This window comes from Eumetopias jubatus, unplaced genomic scaffold, assembly GCF_037043125.1.
Source record: "Eumetopias jubatus isolate StellerSeaLion01/CBP00866 unplaced genomic scaffold, mEumJub1_p1.0 scaffold_7, whole genome shotgun sequence".
Taxonomy (NCBI): Eukaryota; Metazoa; Chordata; class Mammalia; order Carnivora; family Otariidae; genus Eumetopias; species Eumetopias jubatus.
In genome coordinates, this window is record NW_028274813.1 from 83,787,952 (window position 1) to 83,804,998 (window position 17,047).

Below are 17,047 nucleotides of genomic sequence, written 5' to 3' on the forward strand. Positions count from 1 at the left end.
TTCTTAAGCATAATAGAAGGAAACTTAATCTGATAAAGAGCATCTATGGAAAACTCTACAAATAACATATTAATTGTGAAAGACTGCTTTCCCCCCCAGTGATTAGGAATGAGGACAATATCCTCTTTTGCCATGTCTATTTAAAATTGTATTGGAGGTCCTAGCCAGTGCAGTAAGGCATGAAAAAGAAAATGTTTCCAGATTGGAAAGAAAGAAGTAAAATTGGTTCTATTCATAAACTGGAAAATCCTAAGGAATCTACAAAAATACTACTAGAACTATGTTAGTTTAGCGAATTTATAGCATACAATAATATCAGTAGACAGTGTATTTGTATATATGCCAATAAAAACTGGAAATTGAAATAAAAGGTACCACTTAAAATAGCATCCAAATAAACCAGACATTTAAGAATAAATCTGACAAAAGTTGCCTAAGACCTTTTTATTAAAAACTACAAAACATTGTTGAGAGCAGTTTTTAAAAACTAAATAAATGGAGAGTTAAGACTGTTTTTGTACATCTGAAGACTCTCTTGGTAAGATATAATTCTCCACAAATTGATTTATAAATAAATAAATGCTCTTTATGGGGCACCTGGTTGTTCATTCGGTTAAGCATTTGCCTTCGGTTCAGGTCATGATCTGGGAGTCCCGGGATCAAGCCCTGTGTCAGGCTTCCTGATCAGCTTCTCTGCCCCTCACCCTGCTCTCAGGCTCTTTCTCACTCTCTCTTTCTCTCAAATAAATAAATAAAATATTAAAAAAAAAAATGCTCTTCCGATGAAAATCCCAGCAGGGTTTTTTTGGTAGAAATTTTCAAGTTGTTTGTATAATTTATATGGAAAAGGAAAGAACTGAGAATGACTTGGCTGTTTGACAGTTTCAATAAAGAACATAGTTGGTCGACTTACACTACCAGATTTTAAGACTTACTGTAAAGCTGAAGTATTTGGGATAAAGACTTAGAGATCAGTGAGACAGAATAGAGAATCCAGAAATTGATACACAAAAGTACAAGGCCAATGAATTCAGTGAATTTTTGGCACAATGCCAAGTCAGTTTAATGAGGAAATGATTATTTTCTCAACAAATGGATCTGGAGCAATTTGATAGCTAGAAACCACCCTCTCCTGCTTCCAAAAATAAAACGAGAACCTCAGTCATGACTTTACATTATATATAAAAATTATCTCAAGATTTAAAAGTTAATGGCTTAGATTAAATGTAAATGCTTTAAAGTATACAATGTATAGAAGAAAATAAAGGGAAAAAATCCTTTGTGACCTGTGGCTCATATTTTTAAAATAGGACACCAAAACCATGATCATAAATGTCAAAAAATATAATGAAATTGAATTTCTCAATTAAAAACTTGCTTTTCAGAAGATCTGTTAAAACTAAAAGGCCATAAACTAAGAGCAATACTATAAAAAAACATCTAGCCAACATAGGACTTGTATCTGTAATGAAGAACTCCTTTCTTTTTAAGATTTTATGTATTAATTTGAGAGAGAGCATGAGCTGGGGGAGGGGCAGAGAGAGGGAGAAGCAGACTCTGCTGAGCAGGGAACTCGACTCAGGGCTGGAACCCAGGACCCCGAGATCATGACTGGAGCTGAAGTCAGATGCCCACCTGACTGTGCCACCCAGGAGGCCCTGTCTGTAATAAAGAATTCTTAAAATTCACAAAATACTAAAAACTCAAAAGGCAGTCAACATAATTGAAGAAATGAACAGAAAAATGAAAAGACTTAATAGCAGGTATACAAACAGAAGATGAAGCACATGAAAAGGTATCAGTAGTCATTAAAAACTGCTTATTAAAGCCACAAGGAGGCTCTCTGCTCCTCCCTGATCAACAGATAGCCTCATCTTCTGGTGCAGTGCCAGCCTTGTCCCCAAGACATGATGGTGAAGGTTGGAGTAAACAGGCTTTAGAGGGGCTTTGGAGGGCCTCGTCAGAGGGCATCCTGGGCCATACTGAGGATGAGATTGTCTCCTGCAGCTTTAACACTGACACCCACTCTTCCACCTTTGCTCATTTCCTGGTATGAGAATGAATTTGGCTACAGTAACCAGCTGATGGACCTTATGGTTTGCCTGGCCTCCAAAGAGTAAGAGCTCCCTGTACTAACAGCCCCAGCAAGAGCAAGAAAAGAGAGGTGGAGAATCCTTTCCCCAACTCCTCCAGCACACTGAGAATGTCTCGACCTCTACACAATTTCATATCCCAGATTCCCTAGAGAAGGGGAGCCCTGCCTTGTTATGTACCATCAGTAAAGTACACTGTACCCAGCTAAAAAAAACCCACAAGGAGATACTACCATGTATCTTTAACTGGCTAAAATTAAGAAGACTGACCATACCAAATGCTGATGAGAATATAGAGCATAGCTGGTAGGAATGTAAAATGGTATAGTCACTTTAGAAAACAGTTTGGTGGTTTCTTAAAATGTTAAAAAAATACGTACGCCATAAAACACAGTTTCACTTGTTTTCATTTATTCAACAGAAATGAAAGTGTATGTCACATAAAATCTTGTATATGGGCACTCAAAACAGCTTTATTTGTAATAGCAAGAAAATTGCAAACAACCTAGGTGTCCATCATCAGGTGCATGGATAAAGACATTTGGTATAGATACAAACAGTGGAATACTACTCAGCAGTAAGATGCAAGAAACTATTGATACACTCAGCAACAAGAATCAGTCTCAGAATAATTATGCTGAATGAAACAGTTGGCTTCAGCCTTCCCCCCAAGTTAACATTTCTGTTCTATGTTAAAAACAAAACAAAACAAACTAATATATATCAGTGGTTGCCTAGACAGGATTGGGATGGATGTTGGAGGCAGAGGGAAAAATGGAGGGATTATAAAGAGGTTATACAGTTATAATTACAAGGAAATCTTGGGAGTTGATGGTTACCTTCACTGTCTTAATTGTTGCGATGGTTTCACAGGGGTATATGTATGTCAAGAGTTCGTCAAGTTTTATGTGTGGTGTTATATGTTATAGATCAATAAGGCTGTAAAAGAAAAGGGAAAAACAGGTTGCCTGTTGAATACTGAAAAAACAGGAAATTTATTGTAAAATCTAGGTTAAATTCTTATTTATCTTTACACAAGGATACAATGTTATTTAAAATGATAATAGAACATTTAAAAACACATTAACAAGATTAAAGGAGAGAAATTTTATGATAACAGCAAATGCTGTAAAGTTGAAAATTCAACATCCATTCTTTAAAAAAACCTTTTTTTTATTGTTAGAATACACACAACATAAACTTCACTATCTTAACCATTTTTAAGTGCACATTCAATGGTATTAAGTACATTCACACTGTTATGTAATAACCATTATCACCATAACTTTCCTTATGTTATGAAGCTGAAACTGTGAATCCATTAAAACAGTAACTCTTTTCCCTCTTCCCCCAGCCTCTGGCAATCACCATTTTACTTTGTCTTTATGATTTTGATTACTCTAAATACTTGGTATACGTGGAATCATTCAACATTTGTCTTTTTGTGACTGTTTCATCTCAATACTACATCCTCAGGGTTCATTGATGATACAGCTTATTGTAGAATTTCCTTCCTTTTTAAAAGGCTGAGTAATACTCCATTGATGCCTGTACCACACTTTGATTATCCATTCATCCATTGATGATGGACACTCTGGTTGCTTCCTCGTTTTAGCAATTGTGAATGATGCTGCTGTGTATAGATGTCATTTTGAGACCCTGCTTTCAGTTTTTTGGGTATATATCCAGAAGTGGAATTTTTGGATCGTACTGTAATTCTATTTTTAATTTTTTGAGGAATGGTCCTACTGTTTCCTATGGCATCTATACTGTTTTATATTCCCACTAACAGTGCCCAAGGGTTCTGATTTTTCTACTCACCAGCACTTATTTATTTTTTTATAGTATCCATCCTAATGGGTGTGAGGTGGTATTTCATTGTAGTTTGCATTGCAGTTCCCTAATGATTAGTGGTGTTGAGCATCTTTTCATGTGCTTATTGGCCATTTGTCTGTTTGCTTTGAAGAAATGCCTATTCAAGTTTTCTCCTCATTCTTGAATTGGGTTGTTTGTGGGCTTTTTTGTTGTTGAGTTTGAATTCTCCCTGTATTCTGTGTATTATCCCTTATCAAAATGTGTTTTCCAGATAATTCTCTCATTCTGTGGGTTCCCTTTTTACTTTTGGTTACTGTCTTTTGATACAAAAAGTTAAAAAATCTTCATGAATCTAACTTCTTTTTTTCTTTTGTTACCTGTGCCTTTAATGTTGTATCCAAGAAATGATTGCCAAATCCAGTGTCATGAAGCTTTTGTTCTGTTTTTTCTTCTAAGAGTTTTATTGATTTAGATCTTACATTTAGGTCCTTGATCCATTTTGAGTTAATTTTTTGTATATGCTGTTATGTAAGGGTCCATCTTCACTCTTCTGCATTTGGATACCTAGTGTTCCCAGCATCATTTTTTTTTTTAAGATTTTATTTATTCATTTGAGACACAGAGATAGAGAGAGAGCATGAGCAGGGGGGAGAGACAGAGGGAGAAGGAGAAGCCGGCTCCCCGCTGAGTCAGGAGCCCGATGTGTGGCTCGATCCCAGGACCCCAGGATTATGACCTGAGCCGAAGGCAGACGTTTAACCATCTGAGCCACCCAGGCGCCCCCCCCCCCCCCCCCCGCCCCAGCATCATTTGTTGAAAAGACTGTCCTATCCCCACTGAATGGTCTTGGCAGCCTTGTTCAAAAATTAATTGACCATATATGCAAGGGTCTATTTTTGGGCTGTCCATTGTATTCCATTGGTCTATTTTTATGGTAGCTTTGTAGTAAGTTTTGAAATCAGGAAGTATGAGTACTCCAGTTATTTTTCAAGATTTTTTTTTTTGGCTGTTCATATGAATTGAGATTCCATACGAATTTTAGAGTGGATTTTTCTATTTGTGCAAAAAAATGCCATTGGGATTTTGATGGGGATTGCATTGAATCTGCAGATTGCTTTGGGTAGTATTGATATCTTAGTAACATTAAATCTCGCAATCCATGAGCATGGGATGTGCTTCTGTTTCTGTTGTGTTTAATTTCTTTCAAAAATGTTTTGTAGTTGTAATTGTGTAAGTTTTTACTTCCTTGATTAAGTTGATCTCTAAATATTTCGTTCTTTTTGATGTTACTGTGAATGGAATTGTTTTTGTAATTTCCTTTTCAGATTTATTGTTCGTGTATAGAAATGTAACAGATTTTTGTTGACATTGTATCCTGCTACATTGCTGAATTCATTTATTTTCACTGTGTGTGTGTCAGAGAGAGATCTTCAGCATTTTTTTTTAAATTATTTGAGAGCGAGAGAGCACGCGTGCGAGTGCATGCATGGGTGGGGGAGCAGAAGGAGAGGGAGGAGCAGGGCGCTGGACATGGAGCTCTATCCCAGGACCCTGAGACCATGACCTGAGCTGAAGGCAGATTCTTAAGCAATGGAGCCACCCAGGCGCCTCTAGTGTTTTCTGCATATAAAATCATACTACCTTGGGGATGCCTGGGTGGCTCAGTTGTTAAGCGTCTGCCTTCGGCTCAGGTCATGGTCTCAGGGTCCTGGGATCAAGCCCCGCATTGTGCTCCCTGCTCCGCGGGAAGCCTTCTTCTCCCTCTCCCGCTCCCCTTGCTTGTGTTCCCTCTCTCCCTGTGTCTCTGTCAAATAAATAAAATCTTTAAAAAAAATTATACTACCTTGAAACAGATAATTTTATTTGTTCAATTTTGATGCCTCTTGTTTCTTGTTTTTCTTACCACATTCTCTGAGTCAAACTTAAAGTGCAGTGTTGAATAGAAGTGGTGCATGTGGGCATCTTGGCCTTATTCCTAATCTTAAAGGAAAAGCTTTCAGCCTTTCACCATTGAGTGTGATGTTTGCTGTGGCTTTTTCATATATGGCTTTTATTATGTTGAGGTAATTTCCTAATTTCTTATTTTGTTGAGTTTTTTTTATCATAAAAGGGTGTTGAATTTTGTCAAATGCTTTTTCTATATCAATTGAGATGATCGTGTGGGTTTTTTTTTTTACCTTCATTCTGTTTATGTGACATATTACATTGATAAATTTTTATATGTTGAACTTTCCTTGCATTCCAGAAGTAAATCTCATTTGGTAATGTTGTATAATCCTTTTAATAGACTGCTGAATCCTGTTTGCTAGGTATCTTGTTGAGGAATTTTGCAACAGTATTCGTAAAGGATATTGGTAGGTATTTCTTTGTTAAATGTTTTTGGCTTTGGTATTATAGTAATGCTGGCCTCATAGACTGAGCTGGGAAATGTACCCTTTTCAGTTTTTTGGATAAGTTTTACAATGATTGAGATATTAGTCCTTTAAACGTTTAGTAGAATTTACCAGGGAAGCTCTCAGGTCCAGGGCTTTGTTGGTAGGTTTTGGATTAGCGGTTCAGTCTCCTTACTAGTTTTAGGTCTGTTCTGATTGGCTGTTTCCCTGGGTAGCTTTTGTATTACTAAGAATTTGTTCATTTCATTTAGGTTGTCCAATTTGTTGGTTTACAATTGTTTGTAGTACTCTCTTCTAATCTTTATTTCTGTAGAATTAGTTGGTTTCGTTTTGGATTTTAGTAGTCTGAGTCTTTTTTTCTTAGTCTATCTGGGTAAAAGTATACTAGTTTGTTGATCTCTTTGAAGAAGCAACTTTTGGTTTCATTGATTGTCATTTTTCTATTATGTATTTCATTTATCTCTGTTATAGTCTTTATTGTTTTCTTTTTATTTAGCTTTGTTCCTTTTTTCTAGTTCTTTAAATTGTTAAGATAGATTGTTGATTTGGGAGGTCTTTCATGTTTTTTAATGTAAGCATTTAGAGCTATTAAATTTTTCTTATAGACCCACTTTTGCTGTGTCTATAGTTTTGGTAGTTGTATTTTTGTTTTCCTTTGTCTCTAAGTATCTTCTAATTTCCCTTGTGATTTCTTCTTTACTCCATTGATTGTTTAAAAGTATGTTGTTTAATTTCCACAGTGTTGTGATTTTTCCAGTGTTCCTTTTGTTACCGATTTCTGACTTCATCCTCTTAAGGTCAGAGAAAATTGCATGATATCTATCTTTTTAAATTTATTCAGACTTAATTTGTGGCCTAACATATGATCTATCCCAGAAGATGTCCCATATGCACTTGAGAAGAATGTGTATTCTGTTGTTGGGTAAGGTGTTCTGTATATATGCCTGTTAGATCTAGTTTGTTGATTGTGTCGAATCCTTTCTTTTCTTATTTATTTTCTGTCTGATTGTTCTATCCATTATTGTGAGTGGGGTTTTGAAGTCTCCGGCTATTATTGCAGAACTGTGTGTTTTTGCCTTTAATTCAAATCATTTTTTGCTTCATATATTTTGATGGATTGTCATTAGATATATTCATGTTTATAATTGTTACTTATTCTGGATGTATCGAAACTTTTAGTAATACATAATGTTCTTTTTTTGTCTCTTGCAACCTTTTTTAAAGATTTTATTTTATTTGAGAGCGTGAGAGTGCACAAGGGGGAGGGGCAGAGGGCGTGGGAGAGAATCTCAAGCATATTCCACACTGAGTGTTGAGAGCCCAGTGTGGGGCTCGATTTCATGACCCTGAGATTGTGACCCAAGCCGAAACCAAGAGTTGGACACTTAACCGACTGAGCCACCCAGGCACCCCAACTTTTTCTTATTTAGTATTTATTTTGTCTCATATTAGTGTAGCCACCCCTACTCTCTTTTGGTTATTGTTTTCAGGGAGTATCTTTTCCTAGCCTTTCACTTTCAAGTTGTTTATGTCCTTGGATCTTGGGTGTTGTGTAGACAAGGTGTAATTAGATCATGTGTTTTTATCTTCCAGTCTGTCTATAATGGGGAGGGTTTAATCCATTTACATTTAAAATAATGACTGATAGGAGGAACTTCTGTCTTTGTGCTTCCTTTTTCTTATTCATTGTATATTTGCTATATGTGCTTTGAAGCCTTTTTGGCTTTATTTCCTGCATTATTGTCTCTTGTGTTTAGTAGGTATTTTGTAGTGCATTGTTTAAATTCTTTTCTCATTTTCTTTAATGTGTATTGTATAACTATTTGTGGTTACCATGGGATTATATTTAACATCCTAAATTTATAAGACTAATTTAACTTCAGTAACATGCAGAAACTCTCCTTTACAACTCCATTCCTACCCCTTTCAGTTGCTGATGACACAGTTTTACAACTTTATACATTGTGTGCTTGAAAAGATAAACTAAAACTTTAGAAAAAATTATTAGTCTCCCAAGTTATCTAGAAAACAAAATTTGGAGTTACAATCCAAAGTTAAAGTAATAGTAGCTTTTACACTAATGGATTTTTTTCTTTAAATGTATTAGTCTCTTAAATCCTGTAGGAAACAAAGTACAGCTACAAATCATTGGTATAATAATACTCACTTTTATAATTGCCCATGTGTTTACCTTTAATGAGATCTTTATTTTTCCATATGGCTTTGAGTTACTGTCTAGTGTCCTTTCATTTCATCTTGCAGAACTCCTTTGAACATTGCCTGCAAGTAGGTTTAGTGGTCATGAACTTCATCAGTTTTGAAAGATGTTATTTATTTATTTAACACAGAGAGAGCACAAGCAGGGGGAGAAGCAGGCTGGAGAGGGAGAAGCAGCCTCCCTGCTGAGCAGGGAGCCCGATTCGGGGTCTCCATCCCAGGATGCTGGGATCATGACCTGAGCCGAAAGCAGATGCTTAACAACTGAGTCACCCAGGTGCCCCGAACTTCATCAGTTTTTATCTGAAAATTTAATTTTTTCCTCACTCTGGGGGGCAGTTTTGTCCGACGTAGGATTCTTGGTTGATAGTTTTTTTTTTCTAGTGCTCTGAATATATTTGCCCACTGTGTGCTGGCTCCCAAAATTTCTGTTGAGTAATCTGCTCATATTGTTAAGGATTCCTTTTGTTTTTCTCTTGCTGCTTTCAAGGTTCCCTCTTTGTTTTTCTCTTTCAGGAGTTTAATTATATTTCTCAGTGTGGGTGTCTTTGAGTTCATTTTGGAGTTTATTGAGCTGTTTGGATGTTTATGTCTTTCTTTAAATTTGGGAAGTTTTCAGCCATTATTTCTTGAAATAATCACTGTGCTGCCGCATTCTCTCTTCTTTCTAGATCTCTCATCATGTGTATGTTGGTCCTCTTGATTGTGTGTGGTAGGTCTCTTAGGCACTGTTTGTTTTCTTGAATGTCTTTTATATCTTTAACTCAGATTTCATTATTTTCATTGTCCTATCTTCCAAGTTCACTATTTCTTCTGCCTGTTCAAATCTTCCTTAAATCCCCCTAGTGAATTTTTCATTTTAGTTCTTGTACTTTTCAGTTCCAAGATTGTGTTTGGTTTCTTTTCAAGTTTTTTCTTTATTGATATTTCCATTTTGTTCATATGTCAGTTTCTTGACTTTCTCCACATCTTTATTTCTTTGAACATATGTTTAAGACCGTTTTTAAAAGGTCTTTATCTGGTATATCTACCATTAGTTCTTTTTCAGGGACAGTTTTCTGTTGATTTTTTTCCCCCCTTTGAATGGGCCATACTTTATTCTTTCTTTGTACGCCTTGAGATGTTTTGTGAAACATTGGACCTTTGAATCTAATAACGTGTAACTCTGGAAATCAGATTCTCCTTCCCCAGAGTTTGTATATTTTGTTTTTGTTTTGTTTTGATTGTTGTACATAGTCTCTACTAAGGATCATCTTGATGTATAGGTAAGCTTAATGTGTTTTCAGGTCTTCTCTGAGCCTTTTTTTTTTTTAAGATTTTATTTATTTATTTGACAGAGACACAGCGAGAGAGGGAACACAAGCAGGGGGAGTGGGAGAGGGAGAAGCGGGCTTCCCGTGGAGCAGGGAGCCCTATGCAGGGCTCGATTCCAGAACCCCAGGATCATGACCTGAGCCTAAGGCAGAAGCTTAACGACTGAGCCGCCCAGGTGCCCCTTCTCTGAGCATTTTTGTTTGCATGCATAGTCAGTTGGTTTTGAATGTTCTCATTTTTAATATCTGGCTCTTGAATGGGGAAAAAGTAAAAAACTAAAGGGGATAAAGGGTGCTGGCCCTTTAAATTCCTTGGCAGTCATTTATGACTGATCCGGGGAGGGCTTGCGGTAGTGGGGGGAGGTGCAACAACAATGGCTGCCTACCTCTTTGCGCCTCTGATTAGAAGCAATCCACCATCAGAGATCCCTCATGTTTGGAGGACAGGACCCTTTTTGCCTGCCTCCCACAAGCTGCAAGCTACTTCTGGAACACACACAGAGCTGCCTGCCAAGTGACTGGTAGATGGGGGAATGGGCAGCTGCTACTGTGCTGAAACCTAAAATAGACCACAGTTAAGGACCATTTACCATGCCAAGTCTTCCCCTAGAACTTGTAAGCCTTTAACAGGCTCCAGAATTCCAAATTATTCCAAAATAGTTACATCAGGCAGATTCTCCCAGTGCAGTTGTGTATGAATGGGCAGACAGATTTCTTGGTGCTACCTGTTCTTTAATCTTCCTAGAATCCTCTCATCATCCAGTCTTGATTGGGAGTGGGGGGGGGGGGAAGCAAGAGAAACTGAATATTATAAAGGTGTCACTTCTCATTTTTATTTATAATTTCATTGCAGTCCTAGCTTTTTATGTGAAACTTCAAAAGCCAAGTCTAAAATATATTTGAGGGGTCCCTGGGTGGCTCAGCTCAGTTGGCTGGGTGTCTGCCTTTAGCTCAGGTCATAATCCTGGGGTCCTGGGATCGAGCCCCTTGCCTGGGCTCCCTGCTCTGTGGGGAGTCCTCTTCTCCCTCTCCCTCTCCCTCTGCCCCTTCCTCCTGTTTGTGCTCTCTCTGTGTCTCTCAAAATAAATAATATCTTTAAAAAAAACTAAATTTATTTGGAAACGCAGAGGACCTAGAAATAGCCAGGGCAATCTTGACCAGTGACAGGGTGGGAGAATTTGCTGTATTGGATGTGTCAGAACATGTAAAATGACCACATAATAATACAGGGTGATACTTGCTTGGGTATAAAGTAAATAGATCAGTAGAATGGATTCAGACATATATGGACACTTAATTGGCAGAGGAGTATGGAAAGGATGATCTTTTTAAATTGTGGTAGGCTCATTGAATATTCATATGGGAAGGAGTGAGACTTGACTTTATTCACTATACATAGAAATAATTTCTATGAGATTATAGACCTAATTGTGGAAAGCTGAGCAATACAACTTTCAGAAGATAATACAAGAATATATGTATGATCTCATATTAGGAAAAGATTTTTTTTTAATGTTCATTTTCAAGATTTTTTTCTTTTTAAAGATTTTATTTGTCAGAGAGAGACAGAGCACAAGCAGGGGGAGCAGCAGTCAGAGGGAGAAGCAGGCTCCCCAGTGACGCGGGGCTTGATCCCAGGAGCCTGAGATCATGACCTGAGCCGAAGGCAGATGCTTAACTGACTGAGCCACCCAGGTGCCCCTAGGAAAAGATTTCTTAATCATGATAGAAGAAAACATTTCTTACAAATTAAAATGAGAAATTTAGGTCTTTAAGATATTAAGCCAGTGAAAATATACGCTACAGTGAGAGAATAGATATTTGCAATATCTAAGAATCTATATCCAGAATATGTAGCGAGGTCTATAAATTAGAATTAAACAGTCCCATAAAAAATGGGCGAGACTTTGAGAGGTATTTCATGAAGAGCGATGTTGAACATCTCGTTCATGGTCAGAGAAGTACAGAGTAAATCCACAGCAAGATTCTACTGCATGACTGCCAGAATGGTTATAATTAAAATTATATGATAATATCAAATGTTGATAATGGGAATTCTCATACACTGCTGATGGAAATGTGAATTGGTATAACTACTTGGGAAAATAGTTTGGCAATATTTATTAAAGTTGATTCACATGCCCTTGATCTAATAGTTTGACTTCAGAGTAATCTGCAGAACTGCATTTTTTTAGGATTATTTAGGGTACCATGATTCACAGTAGCTAAAACCTGAAAACAACCCCAGATATTTTAATAATAGTAGAATGAATAAACAATAGTATGACTAATCAGAGTAGTACATCATAGTAAAAGTAAATGAATTATTTAGGTATGTGCAACAGCATAGTTGCATTTTACAAATACAATGTTGAGTGAAAGGAAACTCAGGCAAAATAATATATTTCTGTGGTTACATTTATATAAATTTCAAAATCAGGCAAAATTACGTTGTGATATTTAGGGGTATGTACTTTGGCTTTAAAAAAAGAAAGTGGAAAGGTAGCCATCATTTAAGTGATTTCTTTTGTGGGAAAGAATTGTGATTGATAAAGGGCATGCAAGGGCTCCTGGGTTTGATGGCAGTATTTCATTTCTTGATCTGTGTAGTGTTTATATGGGTATATACTTGTTAATATGTTTTAAGTTGTATATAAATTGTTTCTGCATCAACTGAATATTACATTTCACAATAGAAAGGTTTAAGAGGCATACAAAAATGGGAGGGAGAGGATATATAGTATGCTGATTATTAGCATAGCAGTTTTGTGTTTTAGAAGTTTTAGACTTCTGTGTCTAACATTATTCATTTCTGGAGCAACTGCTATGAACCGTGCTAAGAGTGACAGGAGGTAAGATATAGATAATTAAAATGAAGTCCATCTCTAAGAGGTTACTCTCAATTTGACAAAACAGATATGTGGGAACCCTATAGATACATATTTATTATAATTTTTAAAAAGATTTTTACTTATTTATTTGAGAGAGAGGGAGAGAGCATGAGCATGGTGGGGGAAGGGGGGAGAGGGACAAGTAGACTTCCCGCTGAGCAGGGAGCCCGACAGACCGGGGCTCAATCCCAGGACCCTGGGATCATGACCTGAGCTGAAGGCAGATGCTTAACCGACCTGAGCCAACCAGATGCCCCTCTTTATTGTAATTTTAAGTGCCACAATAACAAATTTGCCATAATGTTGTGTCATGAACAAAAGGCTTATTGAGAACCCAGAAGACATTGATAATGTTAGAGGACCTTGGTCAGGTAATGTTAGGAAGCCTTTAAAATAGAAATAAGGGGATACTATCCACTCTTCTTGAAACAGGTTTCTGTTCTTGGCTTCTGTGGATAATGCTCTATTCTGGCTCTCTCCTTAAGTAGCTCTTTTTTTTCTGGAATTTTAGGTGAAGGGTAGGAGGATCCCTGGTATATTGTGAAGGGGAGCAGAGAAGTACTGTATCTTTGATCCCTAGCAGTGTAAAGGAATCAAGTGCACAGCGAGCTAATGAAGTATAAGGAATTGGTTTGTTGTTCTTGCCTTTGTGTGGAGTCTGTCCATTTTTATGGCTTCAGATGTAGGCTCTGCCAGTGACAGTTCTCATCTTTTTTTTTTTTAAGTTCTTATTTATTCGTTTAAGTAATCTCTTTGCCCAACATGGGGCTTGAAACTCCTTACATAGATCAAGAGTTGCATGTTCTTCCAACTGAGCCAGCCAGGTGCCGTGACAGTTCTGATTTTTATTGTGTGCCCTGTTTGATTATGTTGCTGGCACATCAGTCTTTCATGCCCTAAAGAGAACTGAACTCTGCCCTTCCCAATCAGCTCCTTTTATGAAGTCCTCTGTTTACTGGAATACCATTTTCCCATTTATCCATAGTTGAAACTTTAGAGTTGTCTTTGATTTCCTATGAGGAGTTAAGATGTCTTAAAATATTTTAAGAGGTTTTCTTCTGAAGTACTGTACTGTATATTTTGTAGCTGTTATTTTCAAAAGAAAAAGTTGGAAAGGGACCTTTACTTAGTAGAATCCTTAGCTTATGAAGGCTTGGAAAAGCCTTAAAGATGATTGAAAGACGTCAAAGTCATCTATAGTGTTTGTCCTGAAGGCAGCTTTACTTTTGTAGTAGAATTAATATGTGTATGACTAATTAGGAACACTAGAAAATAAAGTTATCAAATGAGTGGTTGAACCTCTGTTAATACCCACCTCCTTTGTGGGGGCATCCCTGGTTACCCTTTTAAAAATGCAACACTCTCCCCTCAAAATACATAGTCATACATGCTCACTCACTATACATTACTACTTATTTCCTGTCTCTGCTTTTTTCCCCCCCATTCCTCATAAGCACTTACTACAATCCAATGTATTTTCCTTATTTGTCTGGTTTGTTGCCTGTCGCCCTCTTCCCCCAACTTTAAATGTAAGCTCCATGAAGCCAGGGATTTTTGTCATTCTTGTTCATTATTATATCTGCAAAGTCTGATCCATAGTAAACATTGAAATATATAAATACTAGGGTGTTAGAAGCCTTTGTGAATTATGTGAGTAAATTAACTAGGTCATAAAAGTTGGACAGTAGATGTTACCCAAATTGGGTTTGCCTCTTGCTGGTTGTCCAGCTAAAAGACACAACCAAACCAAAGAACAGGGAAAGAGTAAGGGTTTTACTTCATACCAGGACTATTTCCTAAAGCTGTGTCCACACAAACAACAAAATTATGGAAGTTTTAAGCTAAGGGCGCATACATATTCATGAAGGGGCTTGACAAAGGAGAGTTCTGTATGGAATTGGGGCAAAAGTCGTCCTGGTTCACAGAATTCAGGTCCTAATTGAAAACATGAGGGCTGGCCAACAAGGGTTGGCATCATCAGTTCTTTGTTCCATTTAGTCCACTGTTGGAGTGCTCAGAAGGGTTTGAATCCTGCAAAAATGACTCAAGATTGTGTGATATGTGTTAGGTCAGTGTTTACTTTTGAAACAGCACTGGGAAGGAATTTTATCATTGATTTATTGTTGCTGATAGGGTTAGGCTAATTCCTGGTCTGGTAGAGACTGTTACTTTTTGCATTCCCTCTGTTCTCTTAAAATCCTTAACTGTGGAGGGTTTTGCTTTTTTTTTTTTTTTTTTTTTTTTTGGTAATTCCAACACCTAGGAAGTTCTGCAAGAAGTGTGCTTGGGCAAGTAGTACAGGTCACAAAATGGCTGGGGGCCTAAAAGGACGTTAAGAAAGCCAAGACTGGTCTTTTTTCCCCCCATGGGGATCCCTAGCCCTATCTGCCTACACAGAGACTGCTAACTAGCAGAATAATTGGGTCAAGTACTTTCTAGCTCTAAAAAATTTTTTCCTCCCTATTTTAATCTTCACATATTTATTCAACATTTTGTGGTTATGCTCTGAATGATATTAGCCTTAGGGACCCTTTAGATAAAGTTGTTTTTTAGTGGAGTCTTAATGTTCAGAGCAAATGCAATTTTGATTCAGCTTTGTTAGGATAATTGAGCTAAATGTTTGAATTAAATGTGAATGCTGCTCAGTCATATTTTATGTGACTGTAGGCAAAGATTTTGGATTTTGGGCTTAGAACCAGCTAAGTCCTCTCTGAGGACTGATCATTAAAATGCAAAATACAGTCTTTGTTTCTCTTTAGCTGTCGTCATTATGGGAATGGGCACTTTACTTAGAGAATAAAGCCAGCTACCGCTTAACCTAGATCTTCCATTTATGGTTAAATAATAATACCTGTTTTATTTTGTGTAGACCTTGATAGTATAATTTCATCTCTGGTTTCCAGTGATAGATTTTTGCTTTTCCAGTGATAGATTTTGCTCCTATGCTGAGTTCATAGGAGTTTTTTTTTTTTAAGATTTTATTTATTTATTTGAGAGAGTGAAAGAGAGCTAGCGCTTGCGCACAAGCAGAGGGAAGGGGCAGAGGGAGAGGAATAAGCAGACCCCTCGCTGAGCGGGGAGCCTGGTGTGGGACTCAAACCCAGGACCCTGGGATCATGGCCTAGGTGGAAAGCAAACGCTTAACCAGCTGAGCCACCCAGGCACCTTAGGCTGTCTTTTGAATACATTTTGTTGTCAGAGGGCAATGGTAACAGCTGTGTCTCTGGAGCCATATTGATGGGGTTTGATCCTGGTTCTGCCTCTTATTGTTGGATTTCTGAACCTCAGCATCTGGAAAATGGGAATAATAATGTCTACAGGGCTATTGTGACAGTTAAATAAGTTAAAACATATTAAGTGTTTAATATAAGTATGTAATGAGGCTCAAAAAGATACTTGTTTTATTTGTAAAATAAAAAGTGTAGCATAGAATGATTATCTTTTCAGGGTAACAGAGAACGCCTTTTCTGATCATGCTAAATAGCATCTACAGTTAACTCTTCATCCCTTACCCTGCTATATTTTACTATGTGGCACTTACTATTACTTGATTTTAAATGTTAAATTTGTTTTCCCCTATAAACTCTGAGGGCAAGAACTTTGTTTTATTCATAGCTGTGTTCCCTCTAGTGCTTAAAACAGTAATAGGTATTCAACAAATATTTGTTAATAGATGAATAAATTAAGGTATATGATGGCAACCAAAGGTTTTTTAGGGGGCATCTCTTAGATTGTTTTAATGAGTTATGAAACTCATTTCCTCATTTCCTGTGAGGAAATACATTTTGTTTTGGCAGTGCTTCTGAACTTTTGTTGCTAAAGTCACTTAAAATCTTATCCTTCTTTTTTGTTAAGCTATATGTGAAACAGAGCCTGAACAGCCTGTTCGACATTACCCATTATGGGTGAAAGTAGAAGGTGAAGTAGATCCAGAGCCAGTTTATATCCCAACACCTTCTGTCATTGAGCCAATGAAGCCATTGTTGTTGCCTCAGCCAGAAGTTTTACCTACTACTGTGAAGGGCAAAGTGCTCACTGGAATTAAACCTGCACGGGCATATACTCCCAAACCCAATCCTGTGGTAAGCCCAGGTTTTCATCTTTTGTTGCAAGTTATATAAACCATTTGTAAAGATAATGGATTTCAAGATTTTTGGTTTATATTCTGTGAATCATTTTGTTTTTAAGTAATATGGCTGTAAGCATCAGTCTTATTTAATCAGCTTAATTGCTGGCACTGTAGAAATGTTATTAAAAGGGGAGTGAATATACTAAGAATTACTGCTATTTTTAAGGATAGCCAAATCTCTCTTCAGGAAGATCAT

At 37.1% G+C, this 17,047-nt stretch overlaps 1 protein-coding gene across 10 annotated transcripts in view; it reads left to right on the top strand.

Annotated features, from left to right (window-relative positions):
* Nucleotides 1-17,047, top strand: part of MGA (MAX dimerization protein MGA) — a 100,577-nt gene that overhangs the window by 50,182 nt on the left and 33,348 nt on the right. For all 10 annotated transcript variants that reach the window (XM_028094448.2, XM_028094454.2, XM_028094455.2 and 7 more), the window contains exon 10: nt 16,578-16,804. In XM_028094448.2, the coding sequence (XP_027950249.1) occupies nt 16,578-16,804 (227 nt within the window). The remainder of the gene's footprint in view (nt 1-16,577; nt 16,805-17,047) is intronic.